Here is a 27,912-nt window from a genome sequence, read left to right as displayed (position 1 = left end):
GTAATTCTTTGTAAACGATCGAAGTTTTAATGGAATCTGCAATGGAAACAACTTTTGACGAAAACAGTTCCCAACTAACTTGATACCATCTTTACACGTGGGTAGACCGTTATTGACTGAAGATAAGGTCAAATCTCCCATTCTCATCCAAATAACCGCATCCGAGGCCCTATAAATATAAGCCTAGGGCCTCCATTCTATATGGTTGGAATTTTATCAAGAGGATGATGTGCTGCTGGATTGAAGAGTTAAGGAGCACGGAGGAGGCTAGCTAGATCCCGGTGAACTTCGACATAAAGAAGGAGTCTTTCGAAGGATCTGAAGCCCCGACCCCCTTTCCTTAAGATTAGGCTTGGTCTTAATCTCGAGAAGAGTACTGATTTTACTTGGTCGATATTAGTACTTTAGCGAATACTTCCTTGGTGAAGTAGGAGCTCTGATCAATTATTTTATCAATCGGATCTGATCCGTAGGCGGTCCACGGATAACCCCGACACCGGTAAAGATCCATCGCAAGCAATAGGAGATAAACTGCTATTGTGTGTAGTTTAAAAGAAAGTTATTATTTTTGTTAAAAGTCTTATAAAAAAGCTATTTCTTTGAGTTTGTTGTAAACGTCCAAAGTTATAATGAACTCATTAATGAAATCAACTTTCCACCCAAACAGACGAGAGGTAAAAGCCCATATCCGAGAGGTGGTAATAGAAGGAGGTCAAAGTCTAGAGGCCATCACCAATTAGCTAAAAATCAGTGGGCGTTTTGTAAGGAGTAGGGATATTGGAAGAGAGATTGTCCAAAGATCAAGGAGAATGAGAATAACAAGAAAAAGGGCTCGAAGGCCAATGAGGTGAATATTGCGAAATACGATGATTCGATAATTTGAGCTTTTCTCTATTGATTACTCCGGAGGTGAACCATATGGATGCATTAGATTGGATACTTGATTCTGGCGCTACTTATCATGTGACTCCCAAGCGAGATTGGTTTACATCATTTGAAAGACTCGATGAGGATGTTGTTGTTATGGGAAATGATCAATCCTGTGGTATTTGTGGGATAGGTACCGTAAGGATTCAGATGCATGATGGAGTAGTCCATGAATTGAAAGAGGTGAAATTTGTTTCTCAGCTAAAGAAAAATCTTATTTCTATTGGAGTTTTGGAGGCAAAAGGATTCAAGGTGACATTTGAAGATGCTGTAGCAAAGGTTACTAAAGGATTTTTAGTGGTGATGAAGGGAGTTCGTAGTTGAAACTTGTATTATCTGAAGAGGAGTACCGAAATTGGCTAGGTAGCTTCAGCTATTTCAGAGGCGGACATGCGCAGACTTTGGCACTACAGGTTGGGGCACACAAGAGAGAAGTCACTGCAGGCGCTGTGCAAGCATGGACTATTGAAGGGAGTCAAGAGTGGAAATATTGAGTTTTGTGAGCACTGTGTTCTTGGAAAGAAGACGAATGTGAAGTTCAGGATATCCATTCATAGGATGAGGGGCATCCTGGAATACGTACACACAGATGTTTAGGGTCCCACCAAGACCGCATCACTTGGTGGTCGATATTGGTTCATCACGTTCGTTGATGACTATTCTAGGCATTGTTAGGTGTACACCATAGCGAAGAAGAGTGAAGTCATAGATATATTTGTGGAGTGAAAGAAGAGGTTAGAATTATAGATTGGGAGAAAGATCAAGACATTGTGATCCGATAACTGTGGTGAGTACACATCAGACCCCTTTCAGCAGCTATGTCGAGACAAGAGCATAGAAAGACACTTCACAGTTAGTCATACACCGCAGTAGAATGGGGGTAGTAGATAGGTTAAATCGGTCTTTACTGGATAAGATCCGATGTTTTTTGGCGTATAGTAGTTTGGAGAAGATCATTTGGGCTGAGGTACTTTCATATGCGAGCCACCTCATTAACAGGTTGCCTTCATCTGCGATTGAGGGGAAAACCCCTATGGAGATGTGGTCGGGAGAGCTAGCACATGACTATGACCAGCTCAAGGTATTTGGGTGCCCTGTATACTATCATGTTAAGACTAATAAGTTAGAACCTCGATCTAGGAATGCCATATTTGTAGGATTCAAACGTGGTGTCAAGGGATACAAGCTATAGGATCTAGTTGATAGGAAGATTGTGCTGAGTAGAGATGTTACTTTTGACGAGACTTTAGTTTTGAAGATTCCCAGCTCTCATCAGGTGGAAAGCACCCTAACGGAGGAGATATCGCAGATGGTGGAGATCGATGCAGCTCCACATTATCCAGATGGCACAGTATCCATTAGAGTCCTGACTGAGGTGACGCCAGGCAAGCATGGTGATGAGGAGGAGGATACGACTACAGATGTGCAGGATCAGGGACCGACGACTCAGGTTTAGGATTCTATTACGGTTCGGAGATAGAGGAGAGACATACGGATGCCAGCACTGTATACCGACACAGTAGTTGCATATGCACTTCCGATGGAGAGTATCGATGAGTTGGTGCCTACTACATTCAGAGAGGCCGAGCAGAGTTCGGAGGCTGAATCATGGCAGGTAGCTATGCTGGAAGAGATGGAGTCTTTTCATAAGAACGATACATGGGAGCTTGTTCAGCTTCCAAAGGGGCAGAAGGCAATTGGTTGCAAGTGGGTATACACGAAAAAGGAGGGCATTGAAGGCACTCCAGTGAGGTTCAAAGCTAGATTGGTTGCGAAGGGCTATGCACAGGAGAAAGGTATTGATTATAGTGAGGTTTTCTCTCTGGTGGTGAAGTACTTTTCGATTCGGATTTTGCTAACTTTGGTGGTATAGTATGGTTTGGAGTTAGATCAGTTGGATGTGAAGATGATATTTTTTTCATGGTGATATTGATGAAGAAATATATATGACTCAGCCATTGGGATTCCGAACTACGGAGAAGGATAAGTTGGATTGTAGGTTGAAGAAATAGCTATACGGTTTGAAGCAGTCTCCTCGACAGTGGTATAGACGATTCGATGAATTTATGATCGGTCATTCGTACACTCGGAGCCAGTTTGATCCTTGCGTGTATTTTCATAAGTTAAAAGGAGGTGCGTACATTTATTTGTTGCTTTATGTCGATGACATGTTGGTTGCCTCTATTTCCAGGTCTACTGTAGATGAGTTGAAGGCACAACTTTGAAAGGAGTATGAGATGAAAGATTTGGGAGAGGCTAAGCGTATTTTAGGGATTGAGATCGACAATGATAAAAAGAAGGGTAGAATTTATTTAACACAGGTGGCTTATTTGAAAAAGCTTCTATAGTGATTTCATGTCAGCATGGATACGAAGCCAGTTAGTGTACCTTTAGGAGCCTATTTGAAGCTTTTAGCTGATCTTTCACCGAAAACAGTTGAAGATAGAGAGTTAATGTCGAAGACTCCATATGTGAGCATGGTTGGGAGCTTAATGTGCACGATGGTATGTACGAGGTCGGATTTGTCACAGACGGTGAGCATGGTTTTGAGATATATGCACGATCCAGGAGTGAGTCATTGGGATGCCGTGAAATGGATTTTGAGGTATATTCGAGGTACTTTCAATGTTGGTTTAATTTTTGAGCGGGACACTAGAGATGAGTAGTTGTGCATTGGTTATGTTGATTCGGATTATGCTGGTGATTTGGATAAGTGTCGGTCTACGACGGGATATGTGTTCACTTTGACCCATGCGCCGGTGTGTTGGAGATACACCTTATAGTCTATGGCAACTTTGTCGATGATGGAGGCAGAGTATATGATGATTACAGAGGCTGTGAAAGAGGCTATTTGGCTTCGAGAACTTTTGAAGGAACTTGGTATATCGTAGCGATCCGATATTATTCATTGTGATAGCATGAGTGCTATCTATTTAGTGAAGAATCGGGTTTTTCATGCGAGGACGAAACACATTGACGTTCGTTATCACTTTATTCTATATGTTCTTGAAGATGTCGATGTGGAGATTGTGAAGATCCACATGAATGATAATCCGGCGGATATGCTTACTAAGGTGATTTCGATAAATAAGTTTGATCATTGTCGAAACTTGTTGCACATTCGTGATTGTTGAGGCTGTTGACGACCATTTGGATAAACTATGAGCGGCTTGATTCCTTGGAAGAGGGGGGTACGTAGGCAAACACATTAGTGCAGCCGAGTTTGGAGAGACGATGCATTGATGCTTGATGCTCTTTGTTTGGTATCGGCTCGGTTTTGGGAAAACTTCGCCGAGGTGGAGAATTATGAAAACGACGAAGGAATTGAGAAAAAAATTAAGAAAAACATGAAAAATAAGCAAGACATGCTCCACCATATCCTGGTGTGGTGTCTGCTACTCCCAGGTGGTAGAATATGTCCCCTATTGTTAGGGGTGTGGTGTCTGCCACACCCATGTGTGACAGAATCTGCCCTGTTTTTAAGGGTGTGGTGTCTACCATCCCCGGGTATGGCAGACTCGTTTTAAGAGTCCTATATTGTTTAGGATTGAGTTTATTATAAATATAAACACGTTTTAGGGTTTCTTAAGGAGAGAATTAGCAGTCTTTCGAGCACTTTGAGAAGGAGATATTGTGAGAGAGTTGAGAGCTTTAGTTAGGGTTATATTTGTTGGACCCTAGAGGGGGGGTGATTAGGGTCAAGAGGCTCTAATATGTAATTAAAAAACAGTACAAGCAAACCACAAAACAGTAATGCGATAAAGAAAGAGAGATAGAGTTAGGAGTTCGTTATCCTTGACGCGCGATGTGTTAACGAGGTTCGGCCCTCTGGCCTACGTCCCCGCTCCCCACTCTCGATGAGAAATCCACTACACACCCGGTTTGGAAGCCGGAACTTTGTCTACACAGCGATCTCCACAGATCTCTCTAACTACACAGTTTGATCTCACAGATCACTCTCCCTCATAGTTGATCTCAACAGATCTCACTCACACAGCAGAAGAAATAGTGAAAGAACCTCTCTTTACACAGCCCCTATAGCAAAGAGAAGGTATACTGAAGCTGGGAGGTGAATCACACTTGAAACAGAGAGAAGACAGACTTTGAAAATTTTTCTCAGGAAAACAGAAAGCTCTCTGGTTTTCAAAACGTTAGGGCTAAGGAAGAAGAAGAGGTCTGGGGGGTTTTTATAGAAAAGTTTAAATCATTTTAAAACAAAACCCAATCTTCCCAAATGAGATAATAATCTCTTCTTCAGACCCTCATCACAGACTGTGCCAATCACTAACAAGTGAAAGCACAGTGTTCGATGTAAATGACCGTTTAAAAAAGTCACGGCTGACCAAAGACAAAATCCGGTTGACCGAAGAGAATTTCGGTCGACCGGAAAAAGCCTTCGGTCGACCGAAAAAGTGCTTCGGTCGACCGACCGAAAAGTTCGGTCGACCGCGAGCAGCTAAGGAAAATATGGAAAACAAGCAGAGACTCATCGGTCGACCGGCGCGGTCGACCGATTTAAAGATCGAGATTTCGGTCGACCGTACCAGTCGACCGACGACTCTCTGGAAAAATACTGATGAAAGGTCATAGGATCGGTCGACCGTACCGGTCGACCGATTTCTGATATTTTCTTGAAAAAAGATTTTTAACCAACTTAAAATATTTGCAAAATATTTATTTGACCTCTGAAAATTCTGAAACTTTGTAAAATGTTTTTAATACTAAAAACAAACTGTTTGGAAAAAGAATTTTGCAGATAGGTACTCATACTTGTGAAAAATAGTATTTTGTGAAAAAACGCTTAAAAGCACAAGTTTAAAAACGTGTGTGTGATTCCCAATAGCTTCAAGTAAACTCAGTAACTCTTTGCCTACATTCTAGCACTAGAGAGAAAAACAAAAGAAAGCTAATATCCTCATATAGAGAGCAATACTTGAGCTTTGATATAGTTTTAATTGGATGAAGCTTTTAGTCGAATTTGTCGTTCTTGAAATAACATTGCTTCATCTCTTGGCCTCCTCCTCCTTTGTATATTTTCGTTGTAGCGTATATTCCATCCATCCTCCGTTGATGGCACTAACGAGCTTGACAAATGAATTTACTACATTTATACTCAATAAGCCATTAGTACCGATAATGGTGGTTGTAAGAACATCATCAAAACATAAGGGCTAACAATCTCCCCCTTTTTGATGATGACAACCAACCATTATATAAGAGCAAAAATAAGATAGCTTATAGATAGGTGCTCCCCCTATCTATGAGCTCCCCCTAAATATATGCAACAAATGAGGAGAATTCTCTCCCCCTTTGTCACCATCAAAAATAGGGTAAAGAGAAATGCCAAATGCAACATGCAACTAACCAAGCAAGCAATGTAGAACTTTCACATAGTGCATAAGCCCAAACCATTTCTTATGCGACAAAAATCATCCTCTCCAAGAGGCTTAGTAAATATATCCGCTAGTTGAGATTTGGTGTCAACAAATACTAGGGATACATCTTGTCTCTCTACATGATCGCGTAAGAAATGATGGCGCACGTCAATATGCTTAGTTCTAGAATGCAAAACCGAATTTTTGGAAATATTTATGGCACTTGTGTTATCACAAAAGATTTTAATATTTTGAAAATTCAAATCATAGTCAACTAAACTTTGTTTCATCCATAAAACTTGAGCACAACATAAGCCGGCGGCAATGTATTCCGCTTCCGTAGTGGACAATGCAACACAATTTTGTTTCTTGGAAGCCCAAGAAACAAGGGAATTTCCTAAGAATTGGCATGTTCCACTAGTACTCTTGCGATCTACCTTACATCCGGCAAAGTCGGCATCACAAAAACCATATAAATCAAAAGTGGTGCTTTTTGGATAAAACAAACCAAGGTTAAAAGTTCCATTAACATACTTAATGATCCTTTTAACCGCAATTAAATGAGATGCTTTAGGAGAGGCTTGAAAACGTGCACAAGCACATACACTAAACATGATGTCGGGTCTACTAGCGGTGAGATAAAGAAGACTACCTATCATACCTCGGTATAGTTTTTGGTCCACATCTTCACCACTCTCATCCGCATCAAGCTTAACACTAGTACTCATGGGAGTAGGCGCATGCTTAGAATTCTCCAACTTGAATTTCTTCACCAATTCCTTCGCATACTTGCTTTGTGAAATGAAGATCCCATCCTTAGTTTGCTTGACTTGGAGCCCGAGAAAGAATGTAAGCTCTCCCATCATACTCATCTCAAAGTGATCCTGCATAACTTTAGAAAATTCCTTGCACAAGGATTCATTAGTAGCACCAAAAATAATGTCATCCACATATATTTGAACCAAAATGAAATCATTTTTCCTTTTTCTCACAAAAAGTGTGTTATCAATTGTTCCTTTTGAAAAACCATTTTCAATAAGAAAACTAGAGAGGCGAGCATACCAAGCCCTAGGAGCTTGTTTCAACCCATATAAAGCTTTTTGTACCCGGTAAACATGATTAGGAAAAGCATGATCTATAAAACCGGGGGGTTGCTCAACATACACTTCCTCTTCTATAAAACCATTTAAGAAAGCACTTTTGACATCCATTTGAAATAGTTTGAAATTTTTAAAACTAGCAAATGCCAAAAACATCCTAATAGATTCCAACCTTGCAACCGGTGCAAAGGTTTCATCATAGTCTATGCCCTCCTCTTGATTGTATCCTTGGGCAACCAAACGTGCTTTATTTCTAGTTACAATGCCATGTTCATCAAGTTTGTTTCTAAAAACCCATTTTGTACCAATAACACTAGCATTGTTAGGTCTAGGAACTAACTTCCAAACTTCATTTCTTTGAAAATTGTTTAATTCTTCATGCATAGCCAAAACCCAAAACTCATCATTTAAAGCATCATTAACCTTTTTAGGTTCTAGTTGAGATAGAAATGCAACATTACCACATTCACTCAAGGCTTTTGAGCGAGTTATAACTCCTTTTGAAGGGCTCCCAATGATTTGTTCCTTTGGATGATTTGATGTGAATTTCCAAGCTTTAGGTGGTTCAACTTGATCTTGAGCGTTTGTGCTATCCACATCCTTTTGAACTTCTATAGAGGGAGTGTCATTGATTTGCAACAAGTCCAATCCTCCCTCAATATCATCATCATCATCTTTCCTAGGCAACACAACTTGAGAGCCAACATTAGTCTCATCAAAAGTAACGTTTATAGACTCTTCAACAACGAGGCTTCGTTTATTGAAGACCCTATAAGCCTTACTTCGAGGTGCATAACCCAAGAAAATACCAACATCAATTTTGGAATCAAATTTATCATGGTGATCTTTTGTATTTAAAATAAAGCATTTGCAACCAAAGACACGAAAATAACCAATGAAAGGAGTTTTTCCATAATAAAGTTCATAAGGAGTTTTCTTAAGCTTTGGTCTAATCAAAACACGATTTAAAACAGGGCAAGCCGTATTGACGGCTTCCGCCCAAAAATATTTTGGTAAATCAAATGAGTTTAACATAGTGCGTGCCATCTCTTGTATGGTACGATTTTTCCGTTCAACAACACCATTTTGTTGTGGTGTTCTAGGAGCGGAAAACATATGAGTTATACCATGATGAGCACAAAAATCATAGAAAAATTCATTTTGAAATTCACCACCATGATCACTTCTTATTTTAACAACTTTCAAATCCTTTTCATTTTCAATTCTTTTAACATGATTAGCAAATTCTTCAAAACAATCATTTTTCTTAGCAAGAAATATTGTCCATGTAAAACGAGAAAAATCATCAATAATCACAAAAACATAGTGTTTGCCTCCAAGAGAGGTAACACGCATAGGACCAAATAAATCAAGATGAAGTAATTGCAAGGGTTTAGAAGTCGATACCTCATGGATGGATTTGAAAGAAGACTTTGTTTGTTTACCTTTGGCACAATCCTCACAAATTGTATCTTTTATGAAGTGCAAGCTAGGTAGCCCTTTCACAAGATTCTTCTTAGACAATTTTGATATTAACTCCATATTTGCATGTCCAAGTCTCTTGTGCCAAATCCAAGGATTTTCATCAATTGCCGCAAGACACTTCACATCTTGATTCACTAACTCATTCATCTCAAAAATGTAAACATTAGACTTGCGATTTGCAATAAAAACAATTTTTCCATCCATACTAATGATGCATTTATCCGGTTTAAAAGAAATATCAAAACCTTTATCACTTAATTGGCTAATGCTAAGAAGATTATGATTCAAGCCATTTACTAAATAAACATCTTCAATAATGGGTGAGGGTTTCTTACCAATAGAACCGATACCAATGATTTTACCTTTCTCACCACCACCGAAGGAGACATTGCCTCCTTCAATCCTTGATAGGGTTGCAAATAACTCTTTGTTGCCCGTCATATGATGTGAGCAACCACTATCAAGGTACCACATCTCCTTACGTCGTTGCCGTGACGTTCCCTACAAAAGAAGAAGATGAAGGTGTAGTAGCTTTAGGTACCCATGTCTTGGGTCCTTGGTGGTTAGTAGTTTTGGTACCTTTGGGTACCCATATCAAACCATAAAAATCTTCATTGTCTTTAATTCTACAATGAGTAGAAATGTGTCCATGTCTCATACAATAGGTGCATACAAAATTTCTTTTGTATGTACGGATGTTAGAACCATGAAACCTATTTCTACCATGGTGATTATAGTTGGCATAAGCATGAGTGGATCTAGTCCTACAACCCTCAATTTCTAGTCTTTCAATCTTTGATCTTAATTGCTTGTTCTCAAAATCGAGATCTCCAAGCAATTCATCTTTTAGAGCAAGAGAGGTTGTTAGTTGTTCTAGCTTAATATCACAAGAGGCATGCAATTTCTTAAAAGAAGAGTATTCTTTAGACATTCTTCTAAATTCAAAGTTCAACTCTTCTAAAGCCATAGCTATGTCACATTGCATATAGAAAGATTCACTTTCGGCCTCGGATATTACCTCATGTTCATTTGCCATGAAACAAACATTTGGGTCATGAAGAGCAAGTTTGGCTCCTTCTTCATCACTATCCGAGTCACTTGGTTCGGATTCTTCCCATCCGGCATACATAGCCTTCTTCTTCTTGTACTTCATGTACTTTTCTTTGAGCTTAGGGCAATCCTTAGCGATGTGACCCGGTTCATTGCATTCAAAACATTTACCTACACGAGAGGAAAACTTGTTGTTAGATCGGGGGTTAAATTTCTTGTTCATCTTTATGAGTCTAGATATTCTTCTAGAGAGATGAGCCACTTCTCTAGAAAAATCGACTTCACTCTCCAACGATGAAGATGAGTTGTCACTAGCTCCTTTGAGAGCTATGGTCTTCAACTTTGGTGACGGCTCCTCAACTTCACGTGATGGCACTTCCTCCTTCTCCTTCCCCTTGAGCTTCTTCTCATGCACTTTGAGCTTTCCAATAAGGCTATCAAGAGCTAAGGTAGTGAGGTCATGAGCTTCCTCAATGGCCGTAGCCTTGGGCTCCCATGCCGGAGTCAATGAGCGAAGTATCTTGTAGTTCATCTCTTGAATGGATAATTGCTTATCTAGACCATGTAATTCATTGATGATATTAGTAAAGCGAGAAAACATAGCATCAATGGATTCATTAGGAAGCATTTTAAATAGCTCATAATCATGCATAAGCCCACTAATCTTAGATTCCTTAACTTGGGGGGTTCCTTCATGTGTGATAAATAAATTTACCCAAATTTCGTATGCGGTTGCACACGTGGAAACTCTATTATATTCATTAGGGGAAAGACCACAAATTAAGGCGTTCATAGCCTTAGCGTTGAGATTAGCTAGGTGCCTTTCTCCATCGGTCATGTTCCCGACTTTGGACTTTTCTTCATATTTCTCTTCTATGAGCTCTAGGATGTCAAGGTCAATGCAACGAAGGTAAATTCTCATCCTAGCCTTCCAATAAGCAAAATTAGTTCCGGTGAAGAGAGGTGGTCTAGTTGTGGATTGTCCTTCTAACATATGCATATTCAAAGAGGCCTCCATTAGATCTTTTCTCTAAGGTGATTAAACCAAAAAATTATATAGAGACCAAGCTCTGATACCAATTGAAGGACCCTAGAGGGGGGGTGATTAGGGTCAAGAGGCTCTAATATGCAATTAAAAAACAGTACAAACAAACCACAGTAACAGAAGTGCAATAATAAAGAAAGAGATAAAGTTAGGAATCGTTATCCTTGACGCGCGATGTGTTAACGAGGTTCGGCCCGCTGACCTACGTCCCCGCTCCCCACTCTCGAGGAGAAATCCACTAACACATCCGGTTTGGAAGCCGGAACTTCGTCTACACAATGATCCCACAAGATCTCTCTCTCACTAGGTTTTATAGAAAAGTTTAAATCATTTTAAAACAAAACCCAATCTTCCCAAATGAGATAATAATCTCTTCTTCAGACCCTCATCACAGACTGTGCCAATCACTAACAAGTGAAAGCACAGTGTTCGATGTAAATGACCGTTTAAAAAAGTCGCGGCTGACCAAAGACAAAATCCGGTTGACCGAAGAGAATTTCGGTCCACCGGAAAAAGCCTTCGGTCGACCGAAAAGGTGCTTCGGTCGACCGACCGAAAAATTCGGTCGACCGCGAGCAGCTAAGGAAAATATGGAAAACAAGCAGAGACTCATCGGTCGACCGGCGCGGTCGACCGATTTAAAGATCGAAATTTCGGTCGACCGTACCGGTCGACCGACGACTCTCTGGAAAAATACTGATGAAAGGTCATAGGATCGGTCGACCGTACCGGTCGACCGATTTCTGATATTTTCTTGAAAAAGGATTTTTGACCAACTTGAAATATTTGCAAAATATTTATTTGACCTCTGAAAATTCTGAAACTTTGTAAAATGTTTTTAATACTAAAAACAAACTGTTTGGAAAAAGAATTTTGCAGATAGGTACTCATACTTGTGAAAAATAGTATTTTGTAAAAAACGCTTAAAAGCATAAGTCTAAAAACGTGTGTGTGATTCCCAATAGCTTCAAGTAAACTCAGTAACTCTTTGCCTACATTCTAGCACTAGAGAGGGAAACAAAAGAAAGCTAATATCCTCATATAGAGTGCAATACTTGAGCTTTGATATAGCTTGAATCGGATGAAGCTTTTATTCGCCAATAGCTTCAAGTAAACTCAGTAACTCTTTGCCTACATTCTAGCACTAGAGAGGGAAACAAAAGAAATCTAATATCCTCATATAGAGTGCAATACTTGAGCTTTGTTATAGCTTGAATCGGATGAAGCTTTTATTCGAATTTGTCGTTCTTGAAATAACGTTGCTTCATTTCTTGGCCTCCTCCTCCTTTGTATATTTTCGTTGTAGCATATATTCCATCCATCCTTCGTTGATGGCACTAACGAGCTTGACAAATGAATTTACTACATTTATACTCAATAAGCCATTAGTACCGATAATGGTGGTTGTAAGAACATCATCAAAACATAAGGGCTAACAATATTTGAGTGATTTTGTGAGTTATAATCCGCTATTTTTCTCCTCCATATAGTAAAATCTCCCAATCCTCTTCCCGTAGATGTAGACAATTGCCGAACCACGTAAATCTCTGTGTTTGGTTTGATTTATGACGTATTTTGTGAATTGCACTCGTATTTGTTTTGGTTTTCTTCTCTCATCATTCATCGACTCGTTTGGTTGCCGAGCATGCTTCCGCACGACGTGCAACAAGTCAGGCTCAAGATCAAAGGTATAACGTGTAAGAAATCATTGTACATATATGATCATATTCTCTACAGGTACTCTCATAGCACAAACAAAAAATTTACTTTTAAATAGACTTTCAAATAAAACACAAAATTTTCTTACGAAGAAGAAGATTTCTTGCATTTAGAGGAGGAAGATTTTGACGATCTTGAAGAAATCCTGGATGTTGATCGGAGGAGCGTCAATCCGAGGGCTTTTATGGTCGGAGGAACTACGACGAAGGGGAGAGAGAACTTTGGGTGAGTTTTGTGGTCAAAGGAGAGTCGATGCCAAGCCTTTTGTGGTCGGAGGAACTATCGAATGAGAGAAGAGCGAAATTTGGGGATTTCGGCATACGCGAGAAAGAGACCGATTTTAGGGGATGGGGATATGAGTTAAGGGTAGTGTTGGTATTATTGAAAGTATTATACAAAAATATATTGTTTAATAAAAAATGAGTTTAAAAGTAAATGGCTATGGGCATTTTGGGTTTATAGGTCTAGATAGAACTTAATAAGTTTTTTGATAAGTAAAGGTCAAATTTTGGGTCTAAAAGCAAAAATCCTAAGGGGGTGTTAGTCAATTGGGACATTTTTATGCAAAATGAGATAATTGATAAAGTGGAATAATTTTTCGCTAGTGGGATATTTTAGTGAGATAAATAGGAACAATTTTGTGAAGCGTGATATTTTGATAAAATAACGTGGGAAAATTTTTTATAATCATGAAATATATATATATGTATTTTGAAGATATAAATACTATTTATGTATTTTAAACTTGCTATTATTGATTGATAATTGCTTACAAAAATGTTATTTATTATTAAATAATTTTTAGTTAGACTATAAGATATTGACAATTATTATTATAATGATGATCTAATGATGGTGATAACCATAATAGAAAAGAAGTAAAGAAAAAAAAAGAAATATAAAAAAAAAAAAATATGAGTTTTAGTTTTTTACCATCTATTTCCAAGTTAAAACTTGGAATAATTTGAGAGACTAGAACTCTCATTTTTGTATAGAAAAATAAAAAAAAGTGGGATACTTTTGTACCATTATCCTAATTCTAGTTTTGTTAGAGTTCTGCTTGACTAATATTGTAAAATTTTATTCTAGTTTTAGTTTTATGTGACTAACACCTTAAAAATTTATCCTATAGATTATCCCTGTTCCAATTTTAAGCTAATAGAGAATGAAAAACAAAAAAGAAGATAGCACAAACCAAAGAAATCACACCACTCAGTGCGAGGTGGTAAACGATCGAATCGAATCGAATACTAAAGTATTCATATTTGTATTTGTTTAAAATTATCGAATTCGAATGCATACTCTAATATTCATATATTTAGTTTTTCGAATTCGAACTCGAATACTTGGTATTTGATAAATATTCATGAATATTCACGAATACTTATCGAATATCAAAGTATATTTATTCTGCTAAAGAATTTAATTTTCAAATAGTATTAAAATTCATAAATAAAAATTATTCCTTTATAATATATGATGTATATATATTTAAATCAAGATTTTAATTAGAAAATAGATTTAATATTATTTGAATCTTAAAATCAATGTATAAAACTTAAGTAGAAATGGTAAGTGGGTAAAAAATATAACATCATATGTGCAATAATATAAATAATTAGTTACGATCAAATTTTAAACGAATATTTAATAAACAAACGAATCGAATATGCATCTGGTTAAATTCTATTCGTTAGTAAACTCGAATACTAAAAAATATTTGTTTAGCGATAAATGAACTACCGAATCGAATATGACCGAATAGTTATTCGAATAATTATCGAACTATTTGTTAATTATTTAGTTCATTTCCACCCCTAAGTGCGAGCACGGCGTAGCGTTTGTTCTCGATAATGTGAATGAGTATCAATCAAAATAATTAGATTTTGACTAAACAATGACAAAAAGCCATTTATGGTAAAATTAATTAGTATTAATTCAAATGGATTCCCAAATATATCTTTGTTTGACCGAAAAAAGTGTCCACGTGCGCAGCTCCTTCATTTTACGTGCACTGCCCGTGTAAAAATGGGCTCGCATCAGATTAAAAAAGATCCCAGTTTTGCCGCGAAAGAGGAGATGAACCGGCAGAGTCTTCCAATGGAAGGAAGCGGTCATCAGAGCTCCGATCAGGGGGGATCGGGTGGTGGAGGCCATGGGGGAGGCCATATCGGTTCTTCCCAACTGGAGGGACGGCATCCCCCAGGGAGGGAGGCAAAGGATCGTCAATAAGATGTAAGCTCATCATCTCTCTCCTCTCTCCGATCTCTTGTTGTCTTGATTTGATTTCATTTCGTTCGGTGATCGATTGAGAAATTAGTTGGATTTGTCTTGCTTAGCGAAGCCCCAATTCTCTTAACAGATTTAGGGTTTCGGTAGATTGAGTACTGATCAAAGGAATGTAAATGAAAATTCATGTTATTTTTGAGAGTTCAATGAGATATTTGCATTTGGGCAGATGTTAGACTTCAAAATTCTCGGATTTTTAGGATTGAAAGGAAGAAAATAGAGAAAGAAGTTAGTTTTGGGATAAACTTAAAATGCGATCTTTCTATTATTGATGCAGAATCTGCATTTTATAATGGTGCTGTTTTCTTCAAACATCTATGTAGACATTTTCATTAGAGTAAACATTCACTTCAAGATCCACTTCAAGATCCACATCTATGTAGACATTTTTATTAGAGTAAACATTCACTTCAAGATCCACATATTTCGAGGATCAAAAGAAATATAGCTGAGAAAGTATGTAGTTTCCAGATAAAGTAAAAAAATGTAATATTTTCTGATAGTTCTAGATGTCTGAAGGACCAAACTCCACTGGAAAACTAACGGTTTCACCAGTGTTCGTCGATGAGGGTTTCCTGTTGAACCTTTTTGATGTGGGGTCTCTTAAAAAACATTGTATAGATGAGGGTTTCGTGTGATTTACTCATTACTGTTACCCAAAATCTTCAAGAATTGCAAGACCTTTGGCTTTTTCTTATCTCCCCTCCTTTACTCGATCAACAAGCTATGAACCTTATGCATGAGGCACAAGTTGCTTGTATGAAAATAATAATTACATTACCATCACCTAGAGATATTTGAAGATTTCTTTACTCTTTTTGATATTAGAAGTTATGAACCTTTGTCATATTTTGCAGACTAGTACATGATAATCTCTTCATTCTCATCAGTTATGTGATTGTTCATCATTACACAGAATGGAACTTTTACAGACACATGAGCGAACATACGTTCCTTCCGACCACTTGGATGTGCTAAGAGAGGTTGCTACCAAATATGAGGACAGAGCTTATACTACGGCTTCTAGTGTGGTACAGACATTCAAAACCTTTGATCTTTTTTGCTACCTTTAAGTTGAAGATCTAGTCTGCAAACAGAATTACTGTTGCTTGTGTTCCTCTGAAAATAGTACCTAGGAGATTCAAATGTTTTTGTCCATATTACGCATTCTTCACTACAAACAGTGACTTAGGGTCTTTGTGTTCCTGCAAAATAACTGACTCGTGTTTGTAAGATAACAATCTTTGGGACTTCTAAATTCTCATCGGTATATACCAAGAATGTTTTGACCAAATGCTAATACTGGAATATTGGTGTACTAAAAGCTAGAAAAAATAGTCTCTTACTTAATTCATTGGAACACATAAATTTATAACCATTTGTGATGAACTTACATTCTGCATCAATCTTTCCTAACAAAAATTGCACCCCATGGTGCAGTTAATAGTTTCATGTTTGCAACAGTTTTATTTTATTTACAGCATGAATTTATGAATGGCGGATCAATCATAGAGCTTTAGTTAATGGTTGAAATACCACCTCATGTTTGTTTTATTAGAGACAATGTCTGTTCAGCAACTCCAGCTATGTCCACAAAGGTGAGCATTCTAGTGGACAAGCAAAGCTTTTACTAGAAGACTGCATTTTTGTTTAATGCAAGCTATGCAATACTCCCACTGCATCTCCACCATGAGAATGCGGCTTGTTGGCATCAAAGTCCTATTTGCATTACTATGTTTGATATTTCTTGTTTCGAGGAAATGCAATGTTCCCATGTTTAATGAATTAATTTCGTAGAAATGCATTGTTCCCACATTTAATGCATTGAATGATGTTCAACCTCATGTTTTCCTCAAAAATTCTTGCGGACTAATGCAGTGTTAGATGAGTCAAGGTAAGGTTCATGAATCCTGGTTGAGTTGGAGGTTGGATTATAACTATATCTCGGATGTCGGATGCTAAACACATCCACTAGATAATGCATAACTCATGCTTAGGGAGTTTTAACTTGGCGAACAACTATAAGAAACAAACAAAATGAAATGGTATTGCTATTCCATGATTGGTATTTATTCACTTGAAATTGCATTCTAGAATCTACTCAACCAAAAATTAAACCTGAGCAGAAAGTTCTTGAGTTTGTTCTCATTGTCTTGAAATTCAAGAAAAACACACAAAGATGCTTGCTGTTTCATGCTTTGTTTGTTGACTTCCAATATCTCTTGATAGTTGTTTGTCTGATTATTTTGATGTTTGAAAATTGTCACTTATCATCATTTATATTGCAAATCTTTCTTTTGATATTTTCTGTGTTCAGGATTGTGCTGCTTGATAAGTTTTCAGCACGTAGTAGATTACCAAAGATTATATGATTCTGAATTTGAAATCGATTCATGATGGTAAGCATCTTTGGCATGTTAACTTGGGAGGCACTTGACCACTGGTGAATTATATCACTATGGGTTTTGAACGAATGAGATTAATTTGCGATAATCAATTTCTACAGATGTTTCAGTCATTACTTTAGAAACTGCTTATATCTTTGTTGTTTGTTATGATATGTTTAACTATCCTATGCGAAGAGAGTCACTGTTTTCCCTTGATTTTTTCACAGTCAGACTATCTGGAAGTAATTTCTCTCAAAGTGCTCACTATAAGAGCAAGGCAGGAACAGGCTCAGCCTTCTGCTCCAGTTAATCCAGCAATATCAAACATCGCTGCTGTGAACCAAAATCGTTCACATGCAGGTAATTTTTATGTTTCTCTGTGAACATATTTTACAAGCGGCACACTTCCTTTCACTGTTCCCTCCATCCCACTACAATGATAATTCAAACTCTTGGAAGCTGTAAGTTTTGCCAAGAGCTTGCTTTGTTGACTCCATTAATGGCAATGTAAGAGCTGCTTTGATATCCTCAGATCCGTCATTTTTCACCAGTGTCATCATCATAGTTTATTCTTTCATCATAGGTTTATGTATACCTCATTCAGACTTACGAATCCTGCTATATTATATTTTTCATGTTGACTGTATTTGATTTATTGTCGAGGCAAAACTTTCAGGTTATGATATTACTAAATCTGTGGAATTGCATTTTGTTTTTTTTTTTACATTTTTGATTTTTTTCCTTTTGAATGTTTGCCACTAATACTAGCAGGTGGATTTCACAATCTTCGTTTTGATATGCTCTTGATTACTTGCTTTTTTCTTTCTCCTTATTGTTTTCTTACTAATCATCTTAATCCCATTCCCCAAATTTGAAAACTGCAATATATTGCCTTAAATTATCTTTCTATTTCCTTTCAGAAGTCTTTACATATGGAAGGATTTAACAGGTGTATTAAAATTGACATCGCCTGAGATAATTAAGGTAGACAGTAACTAGTTTCTGGTATGGGTTACTTATGTACTGTTGAACAAAAACTCTTGTTACTTCTCCGTTGATGGAAGAAGAGTGGCTTGGGAATTTTCTGTTTGTCTGTCATTAGAATTTACAGGTTGGAATAAAAGTACCAGAGGGAACATGATGGGTAACTTTAACGGTTAAAGGAGGGTGGTAGATTGATTATTAAGCACAAGGCAGAAAAAGTTGTTTGGTAAAATTTGTTGTGCAATCAGATAACTTATATTTATTATTCTAGTTGTTGGAAGTTCATAGTTGATATAGTATTGTACTTTGTTATTCTAGCACGATAAGGGACTAAACACTTACTTTAGAGTTTTTAAATGAAGGACAGATCTTGAACAGAAAGTGGTGACTGAGGAGGTTGAAGCACATTTTACTAAATTAGATATGGAGCTTGTATGTGTGTGGGTGTGAACATTGAGATGTGAAGTGCCATCGTTAAATGCAGATTTCACTCATAGACCAAAGTGTTAAATGAATAATTGATGGGAAACTGGAAAACAAGAATCAAAGAAGAAAATTAAGATTTTCACCGATCAATGGCCTTATACGTGAATAAACACTCTCACGTCCTTTAACTCTCATAACAAGTAGGATTTCACATCCAAGATTGCATTGCATAAAATCATACTTTTACCAGTAACATTTTCATCATGCTTTTATTGAAGAAAAGCAGCCATTCAAAGATCTACAAAAAATTAGCATTAAAAAACTAATCCCTAATAAGAATAAAATCTAGTCATCCTACAGTAAAAACTTCCCTAAAACTAGATTCTAAATGATTCCGAATTTTAATTTGTCATTTGTAGATAAAGCTATAAAAGACCTTGATTAAATAAGAATAATCTAATTGTAAAACTAGTTTTGACCATCTTTTTTCCTTGTTTATCTCTTCTTTAGTGGTTTTACAAGAAAAGGCTGTGCTACATCAAATCTCAAATATGAGAACTTGATGAGATTTACCGCAATGGATCGAAGTTGTCTGCGAGTTTGTTTTCTTTCAAGAGATATAATTGAAGATTATCCTGCATAAAGTTATTGAAATTTGGATAGATGTCAATATTTGCTCATGATGTTGGATCTTTTCCCGGTACCAAATGATGAGGAACGGAAAACAAAAAATGAGGAACAAAAAGAATAAAGAAGAAGTAAATAAAGATTTCGACGTCATCCTTGAACTAATGACCTCACACTTGAATAGGCAGTCTCATGCCAATTAAGGCCGCTTACCTTCAAAAGTATGGTTTTACATCTAACACAACATAATACAATCTCTAAAATCATAATTTTTTTATTATCTACATCATGTCTTAAGTAAAGAAAAAATAGGCTTCATAAACCTAAAGAATTTTATCACTGACAAATTAATCTCTAATACGAAAGAAATCTGTTTGTACAAAAATAAAAAGATTCATAAGAGTTATGTTCTAAAAGATTCCTAAATTTTAATTTCTTTATAGATAAAGCTATGATAAAAATACTAAATTAAAGTCCTCATTCCAAAATAAATTTTGAATTTTTCACTTCTTAAAATCTTACCTTGTGCATTTCGACAAAAAAGATTTTGCCATGTTTCAAGAATATACCATTTCCATTTCATCTAGGGGATGTTTGAAAAATTGAAAGTGAACTGAAAATATGAAAGTCATTTTTTTTTACAAGCAAGAAAGTATATCCACGTCGGCATGCAAGTGAATTGCAATGTTTGTTTACAAAATCAAATTATTGTTCAAAGTAAAAAAGTAAAGAAGATGTGACAATATCATTTTATTTATTTATTTATTTTAAAATCATATTATACTTTCAACGATCTTTTGGTAGCTAGAAATAAATGAACTGAAAGTGAGTTTTATATACTAGATAAAATTACTCCTTTATTTGTTTAATAAAAATTAATCCTTCCCAAAATTTTATATATCTTGTCATTCCTCATATTAATTGTTATAAATTCTTTAAAATTTATAGTTGTTATGCAGCAATTTGATAATTTGAGGACTAATTTAAAAATAATTAGGGTTCAAAGGAATATATAGAAAAATCCGAAAGATAAATTCATGGTCCAAAGTTCTGGACCGTATAAGCCTTACAACTAAAGGAGCGGTTGATGAAAGACACTATTGCTGCAAGAAGAAGAGATATAATTGGAAATTATTTTTAAATTAATAAAAAGTGGTCCCTACTTTTTCACTTTCATATGACGTTTACTTTTTTTTGGTGAAGTAGAATATGCATTACGCCCTCCATGACATAATTTCTACGTTTCACTTGCACATACACTTTCAATAAGGGTGTGTTTGTTTTTATGAAAGTGAATTGTAAAAGTGAAATGATTTTAAGACTTTTGGTGTTTGTATTATTGAAAGTAATTTTGAAAGTGAAATGTTAAAATGAGTCTACATCAGCTCTAATGCATGTTTAAGTTCCCCTAAAAAAGTGCTGAAGTCAAGTGAAAGTGAGAAAAAAGTGGGGACCACTCCTAATTAATTAGTATATTGAAAGTGAGAAAAAAGTGGGGACCACTCCTAATTAATTAGTATATTTATTATTTATCTTACCTTATTTTTCCATGTTATTCGGTGGAAACAACCACCTCCCCCAAAAATTTTCTTACCTGCTAATTATATTATTTCTTTTATAGTATTTAATAGCTGTGTACATTGTTATGTCATGTATATAGTACGAATTAGACAATTTATGAACATGACTATACATTTTAGCGTGATTGTTGTACAGTTGTAACATGACTAGGCATTTAATAAGCCATTACGTTAAATATAAAGTACATAAGTAAAAATATACAAAATACAAAGAATCTATAAAAATTAGTACAAGTAATTGATGATATATATACCTGATGCTTTCAATTCGTTCTTTAGTTGTTACCAGAATAATTATTAGAGTTTAGAGTGTAATATGAATTTAAACAACAAATAAATAAATAATTTCCACATCATCTTTTTTTTCCTAGTTCCAAGATTAATTCATTTTTACAAACAAACATTGCATTTCACTTTCATGTTGACATAGATCCACTTTCACACTTGCAAAAATAAGTGACTTTCACACATTCGAGTTACCTTCATTTAACCAAACACCCCCTAAAGCAAACACCTCAACCGATGAAAGTGAGTTGCTTTATCACTTTTCAAGTAAACAAACACCCCCTAAGTATCTCCAAATATTATTAAACATAAACTGTGTGTTTTTGTAACTTCCACTTGATGCTTTGAGTGGATGCAAGTTGCAATATTAATGTATTGTTGCAATATTAATGTATTATCAATAGTAAGTAGATGATATATCTAGACCATATTTCTCTTTGCAACATATTTTCTGTCTATAGATGTTTTACACTTTTACTATGTGGATGTTGATGCTTGAAGTGGAACATGCAATAGATGGTGGGCTGGCCATGCGTTCTGGGTGGCTAGGCTGTCTAAGATTAAAAGCTAGGAATCTCATCATAGCATTTAACTCAATAGTTGTAATAAGGACCAAAACTTTGAAACATTGTTCTTCTAATCTTTCTTAAGTTTTCTCTATGCTGTAGAGCAAGATGAACATAGTGGATATTGATAATTTGATACCCTTCATTCTTCCTTCCTTTCATCTATATATCTTGCTGCCTATCTACATATAGTCACTAGCAAGACTAGCAACTAATCATACAAATGCTTCTATGATGCGACAGGTTCTCTTAATTCTCTTATGTGCTAGTACTTTTTTTTAGTTCCAAATTAATAGTTACATGCAAGTAATCTTCCATTTCAAGGATGAAATTGATTTTGAACGTCTGTGTAAGCCTGCTTCCTTATTAACTATCTCATTTCAAAAAAATTTAGAATCTATTGTTCATTATGTGTTACCATATTTTCTTATTACATGTATGCATGTTGCTGCCAATATGGAACGTTATTATCAGGTTATTGACCCATCTAATTTCTCATTTGTTTTTGAAGGGATTCAATATGAGCCGGTGACTTTGTCCCATCCTAATCAACTTAACCAGCGGCGGCATATTCTAGCGAACAGATCAGTTGTTGATTGCAAAAGGAATTTGATTCTGATAGATGATTCCAGTACCAAGGTAGTTTCCAACTTTCCATTACTCTGCCTCATTTCTCTTTCCTTGTTATGCTTGTAAATTTAATATTAACCACACCTGAATTCTTCAAACTTTAATTTATGGAAGATCAAAATCTTTAATCATTTTTGGCATATTTATTGCTCAGTGGATTCTGTTAATAAGATATTAATATGACGTGTGCCCTCCTGTGGATGTGAATAATAACTTTCTTTCCTTTGATTTTAATCTAGTCATATGTGATTTTATTGATCTTAAAGGTTATCTCATCTTCTTAAAAGCATCATGTCGCAAAAATATATTATACTGATTGTTCCAGCATCATCAATAACAACCACCAAAAACAAAGTCTTTATCTTAAATTTTCGGGGCCATATACATTATTGATTGTACTGATATAATTGGAGGTCTTAAATTCTGAGTCAAATAAATTGGACCCTCTGGGTGGATGACTTAGGCTTTTTGTCATACAGCTTTCATATAGAATATTCTGTGCATGGCGTCTGAACTTTGAAGTATATTTAATTTTGAGAATAAGTGCTACTTTGATGCTTGCCTTTTGTATTCCGCAACTTACACGGAGTACAATATTGTTAGCATCTTCGTCTGTTTAAATGATCATAGCTATGAATGAAGTCGCTAAGAGGCTGTACTGTATTGCATTGCTGTTGATCCCTTCTATTGTTTCCTGAGAACTAACCAAAAATGTGTCAAGAAGGCTGGAATTGGAGCCCAGTTGCAAGCCACATATTACTAACTCCACTCAGAATAGGGTTAATTGGATCAATGTTCATTGTAGTTATCTCATAATTGGACCTTCACACGTATGTTTCAATTGCTTGGATGATTGGTCATGTAATTAAATACTAATTGGATTATTAGTCACTTCTAACACTTCTCGTCAATTTGAGTTGTATATTTTCATTTATTTTTAAGCTATACAGCTTACTCAGTATGTCCCGAGTTAATATTTTCAAGAATAGAATGTCAAATGCAATGCAATTACTCAATACAAGTTACTTGATATGTCACAAATTTCATGTTCGTAAGTGATTACTGTTTTATCCATATGAATAAATCCATTATGTCAAATGATCAAGACTTTTTTATATCACGTCAATGAAAATTCATTATGTTAATTGGTGGAAAGAATTAGAAGTGATTAACGATCCAATTAGTATTTAATCTTATGACCATTTAAACTATAGGTATGAACATCCAATTATGAGATAAATAAGCCTCCCATTTCATTAATCCAAGGGGCTAGGTTACCCGGACACTTCATCTAGGCTCCCGTATCCGTGTCCGACATTTCTTGGACACTTCTTGAATGTGTATGTACATTTATTCAAATGTGTACTCAATCATATAACACACAATTTAATCCCCCCCCCAAAAAACTCGTGATACACTTCTTGAACATATATCGTACACTTCATCTCAAATTTATGCTACTCATTGCACTCGAGATAGTTTCGTTTTAGCACATACCTAGTTCATAAGTACGATTTTAAAGGGTTATTTGGGTATCTAGATAAAAAATGAGCGGATTTTCAATTTATAATCTACTCAATAAAAGAAACATAAAAATGGTACAAGAATTTTAGTTTTCATGATATGTGAATGAAAAACAATATCGGCCTCAAATTGATTATTAATTTTCATATGTATGTATATAGCCGTGTTCCTGTACCCCAACTTACAAATTTGACATGTCCAGTATCCATGCTCGTGTCCGTGTCCTAGGGGTGCTTATTAATATTAATCTCTCATAATTTAATTTTTTTATCTAATGTATAATGTATAAATGACAGAGAATAAAAATAAGCAAACCAGTGCCTGAAAAGAATGCAGCAGCTCAGGAGCCTACTTTTACCTGTCCTAATTGTAAAGGCACATTGGTTTCTCCTTTCGCCACTCTCTGTGGCCATATTTTCTGTGAAGACTGCATCAAGACTTCCATCAACAGGCGAAAGAAATGCCCCTCCTGTGAAATGAAACTTACTGGGAAAAATAGCATTCACAGAGTTTTCCTTCCAGGGCTACTCGACTGATTTCAATCTTCTAAGCTTTCTTGCTGCAGTTACAAGCTAGACTGATTTCAATCTTCTAAGCTTTCTTGCTGCAGTTACAAGCTAGACTGATTTCAATCTTCTAAGCGTTCTTGCTGCAGTTACAAGCTAGATTGATTTCAATCTTCTAAGCTTTCTTGCTGCAGTTACAAGCTAGACTGATTTCAATCTTCTAAGCGTTCTTGCTGCAGTTACAAGCTAGATTGATTTCAATCTTCCTTCTAAGCGTTCTTGCTGCAGTTACAAGCTAGATTGATTTCAATCTTCTAAGCTTTCTTGCTGCAGTTACAAGCTAGACTGATTTCAATCTTCTAAGCTTTCTTGCTGCAGTTACAAGCTAGTTTGTGTGCCCCTAGACTCTATGATCCATATTGGAAGATGATTTTCCTTCATTGTAGTTCTTTGTGCAAACGCTTGAGTATATAAAGAGCATTATAAAACATTATTATTATCCAGGCTACGGAGCGTAGGCATCCGTCTGGTTGTTATTTATAGTAAATGGAAGTGGGTGGGGATGGTTTGGCACTCTAATGGTGATGTATGTTTTCAGGATTCCACCTATCACTTTGACCTTTTTCATTTAGTGAATTTTTAATAATTAGTCAGTAGCATGGCTTCTCAGCCCAGTGATGTCGAAATATTTAATTTCATGTTGTATTGTCTATGGCCTGGATGAAATCCCCCCTCCCCCCCCCCCCCCCCCCCCCCCCCCCCACTGCCCAGAGCCACTTATGCCTTGTGCACGGGATATTATACTGATTGAAACCTATTACCAGTGCGCGGAGAAGTGTTTGGCAAGGTGGCGGTTCCAAAAAAGGTTAAACTCTCACGTATGAGAGTAGAAGATATTCAACTTTTTTAAAGAAATTGTTCCATAATTGAGTCACTGTGTTAGTTCCTTAAATCTTTTGTATTCTAAAATTAGTCCCCCAAACCATAGAAACTGCTATTAGGTTCGTCAAATTTTGACGTATTTGTAGATTAGCCCCTCCTCTCAAGAATATAAATAGCGATTAGAGAGATTAAATTTGAAAAAAAAAAACGATGAGAACTGACGGGCTGGTAGTCCACAACGATAGATTTTACTAGCTGTCCCTGCAATTGCTACTTCTGCTCTTGATTGGAGCGATTAATTTCAAAATAAGTTATGAATCGAGGAGCCCAATAGGAACATTTAAGGGGCTGATTTCAAAATAACCTAAGAATGGAGGGACCTAATAGCAATTTTCGTGATTTTAGGGACGTGGTCGAAATATGAAAGACTTCTTACTAGGGACGCGTTCAAAATATGAAAGATTTATTAGGGACCGGTATGGAAAAAAGGGAGCAGGGCCCCGTTGGGCCCCTACCGGCTCCGCCTGTATAGGTTCTTTTTCCTTGGAATTCATGGCGCAGAAGCATGATATCATTGCTACTTGGAACGTTAAACATACTCACTAGAACTAGAAGGTCCTGAGGACCGGCAGTTATGTACGTAGCCTACTGACTGCGCGTAGCATTACAATTTTTCTGTGAAGATTCTGCAGTCGAACTTCTTTAGGTCGTGCAGACAACAATGCATGTCATCCTCCGTTTGGTTTACTGGTTTATGATATGTACAATAAATCAATAATAGAATCAAACTTTAGGACTGAATCTGGTTTGTTGGTTGCCTTTAGTACTGTAAGCTAGAGGACCCTGATCGAATACAAAAACCCACAACCCCCGTCCATACTGCCGCTTCATCCAGCGAACAAACGAAGATGGAAGGATGGCGGTCAAAACTCTTTTATTATTTGTTGAAAAAGCTACTGTTCACTCCGAAGAGTTTCTGGCTTATGATATCAATTTTTGACGAATTTTAATCATTTAGAATTTTTGATGACTCTTAAGTTTACGAACTTAGAACTCTTTCAAATGAAGAACTCACTTATATTTCTTCAATTTTCTCTCTTCATATCAAACAAGGATTACAATAGCCCTTTATATAGGCTTCAAAAACAAAAACGTCTAGGCATACCAATAGTCACAAATTAAACTCCTATTTTAATGCCATAAAGATAAATGTCATAAATGAGTAAGTTACTCTTATTCTTCCATAACCTATGTCTCTTCACCTTCTAAACTTATGACCCTTGCACTTCTAAAACTCATTTATTCTAGCATTTTAATTTGATATTCCAACACGCCCCTTCAAATCAAAATGTCTTTATGCCAAGCATGTCTCTTAGCCTCATGAAAGTTTCACCTGATAATGGCTTGGTGAATATGTCTGCCACTTGTTCAGTGGTGTGACAATGCTTCAGTTCAACGGTTTTCTGCTTTACATGGTCTCTGAGAAAATGAAACCGTGTATCTATGTGTTTGCTCCTCCCATGATGTACTGGGTTCTTTGCAAGCTGGATGGCTGATTTGTTGTCCACAAAAATTACGGTCGAGTCTTCTTGTGGATGATCCAACTCCTTTAATATGTTTCGCAACCAAATTGCTTCACATACTGTAGATGCAGCCGCCACATACTCTGCTTCACATGAAGATAAAGCTACAACTCCTTGCTTCTTTGAGGTCCATGAAAATGCAGTTGACCCAAGATAGAAAACATAGCCTGTGGTGCTTTTTCTCTCATCTTGATCACCTCCCCAGTCACTATCTGAGTAACCAACTAGTTGTGCATTTTCATCATATGCATAGAAAAGACCCAGGTTGAGTGTGCCTTTGATATACCTTAGTATCCTCTTCGCAGCTAGCTAGTGAGATTCATTCGGTGTCTCCATATAGCGACTCACAAGTCTGACTCCATAAGTAATATCGGGCCTTGTGATCGTCAAGTATCTCAGGCTGCCAACTAGACTTTTGAAAAGAGTTGAATCCACGAAACGTCCGTCTCCTTCTCTTGATAGCTTCATTCCGATGGCTACTGGGGTGTTCACAGGGTTGCATTCATTCATCTTGAACTTCTCTAAGATCTCCTTCATGTACTTCTTCTGGGATATAAAAATCCCCTCTTGTTGCTGCTTCACTTCAATGCCAAGAAAATAGGACATCAATCCATTGCCCGTCATCTCAAATTCATTGAACATTGCCGCCTTGAATTCAGCAAGCATCTCGGTACTGCTTCCTGTGTACAATAAATCATCAACATAAAGACAAATTATTAGAAATTCGCCTCTATGGTTCCTCTTCATGTAGATGGCGTGTTCATAGGGACATTTAATGAAGCCGTTTTGATGAAGATAGCCATCAATTCGGGCGTTCCATGCCCGTGGTGCCTGCTTTAAGCCATACAAGGCTTTCTTCAAATGGTACACTTTGTCTTCTTACCCTTTTATAAGAAAGCCTTCTGGTTGTTGCACGTAGACCTCTTCCTCAAGAACGCCATT

The 27,912-nt window shown here is 36.6% G+C and overlaps 1 protein-coding gene across 1 annotated transcript; it reads left to right on the top strand.

Annotated features, from left to right (window-relative positions):
- LOC109849254 (mediator of RNA polymerase II transcription subunit 15a-like) lies at window positions 14,850-24,765 on the top strand. The gene is made up of 5 exons (XM_020419067.1): window positions 14,850-14,936; window positions 15,907-16,021; window positions 17,605-17,737; window positions 22,357-22,484; window positions 24,296-24,765. The coding sequence occupies exons 1-5, from the start codon at window positions 14,857-14,859 to the stop codon at window positions 24,533-24,535; spliced, it is 696 nt and encodes a 231-aa protein (XP_020274656.1). The 5' UTR covers window positions 14,850-14,856; the 3' UTR covers window positions 24,536-24,765.

This window comes from Asparagus officinalis, chromosome 7, assembly GCF_001876935.1.
Source record: "Asparagus officinalis chromosome 7, Aspof.V1, whole genome shotgun sequence".
In the NCBI taxonomy this organism is placed as follows: domain Eukaryota; kingdom Viridiplantae; phylum Streptophyta; class Magnoliopsida; order Asparagales; family Asparagaceae; genus Asparagus; species Asparagus officinalis.
Note: the sequence above shows the minus strand (reverse complement) of the source record. Positions and strands in the feature narration are given on the sequence as shown.

Bases quoted from the DNA above. Each gene is read 5' to 3' on its own strand.
- LOC109849254 (XM_020419067.1), top strand. From the start codon at position 14,857: ATGGGGGAGGCCATATCGGTTCTTCCCAACTGGAGGGACGGCATCCCC. The intron at 14,937-15,906 runs GTAAGCTCATCA...ATCATTACACAG, and splicing joins CAAAGGATCGTCAATAAGAT to AATGGAACTTTTACAGACAC. The intron at 17,738-22,356 runs GTAATTTTTATG...TTGTTTTTGAAG, and splicing joins CCAAAATCGTTCACATGCAG to GGATTCAATATGAGCCGGTG.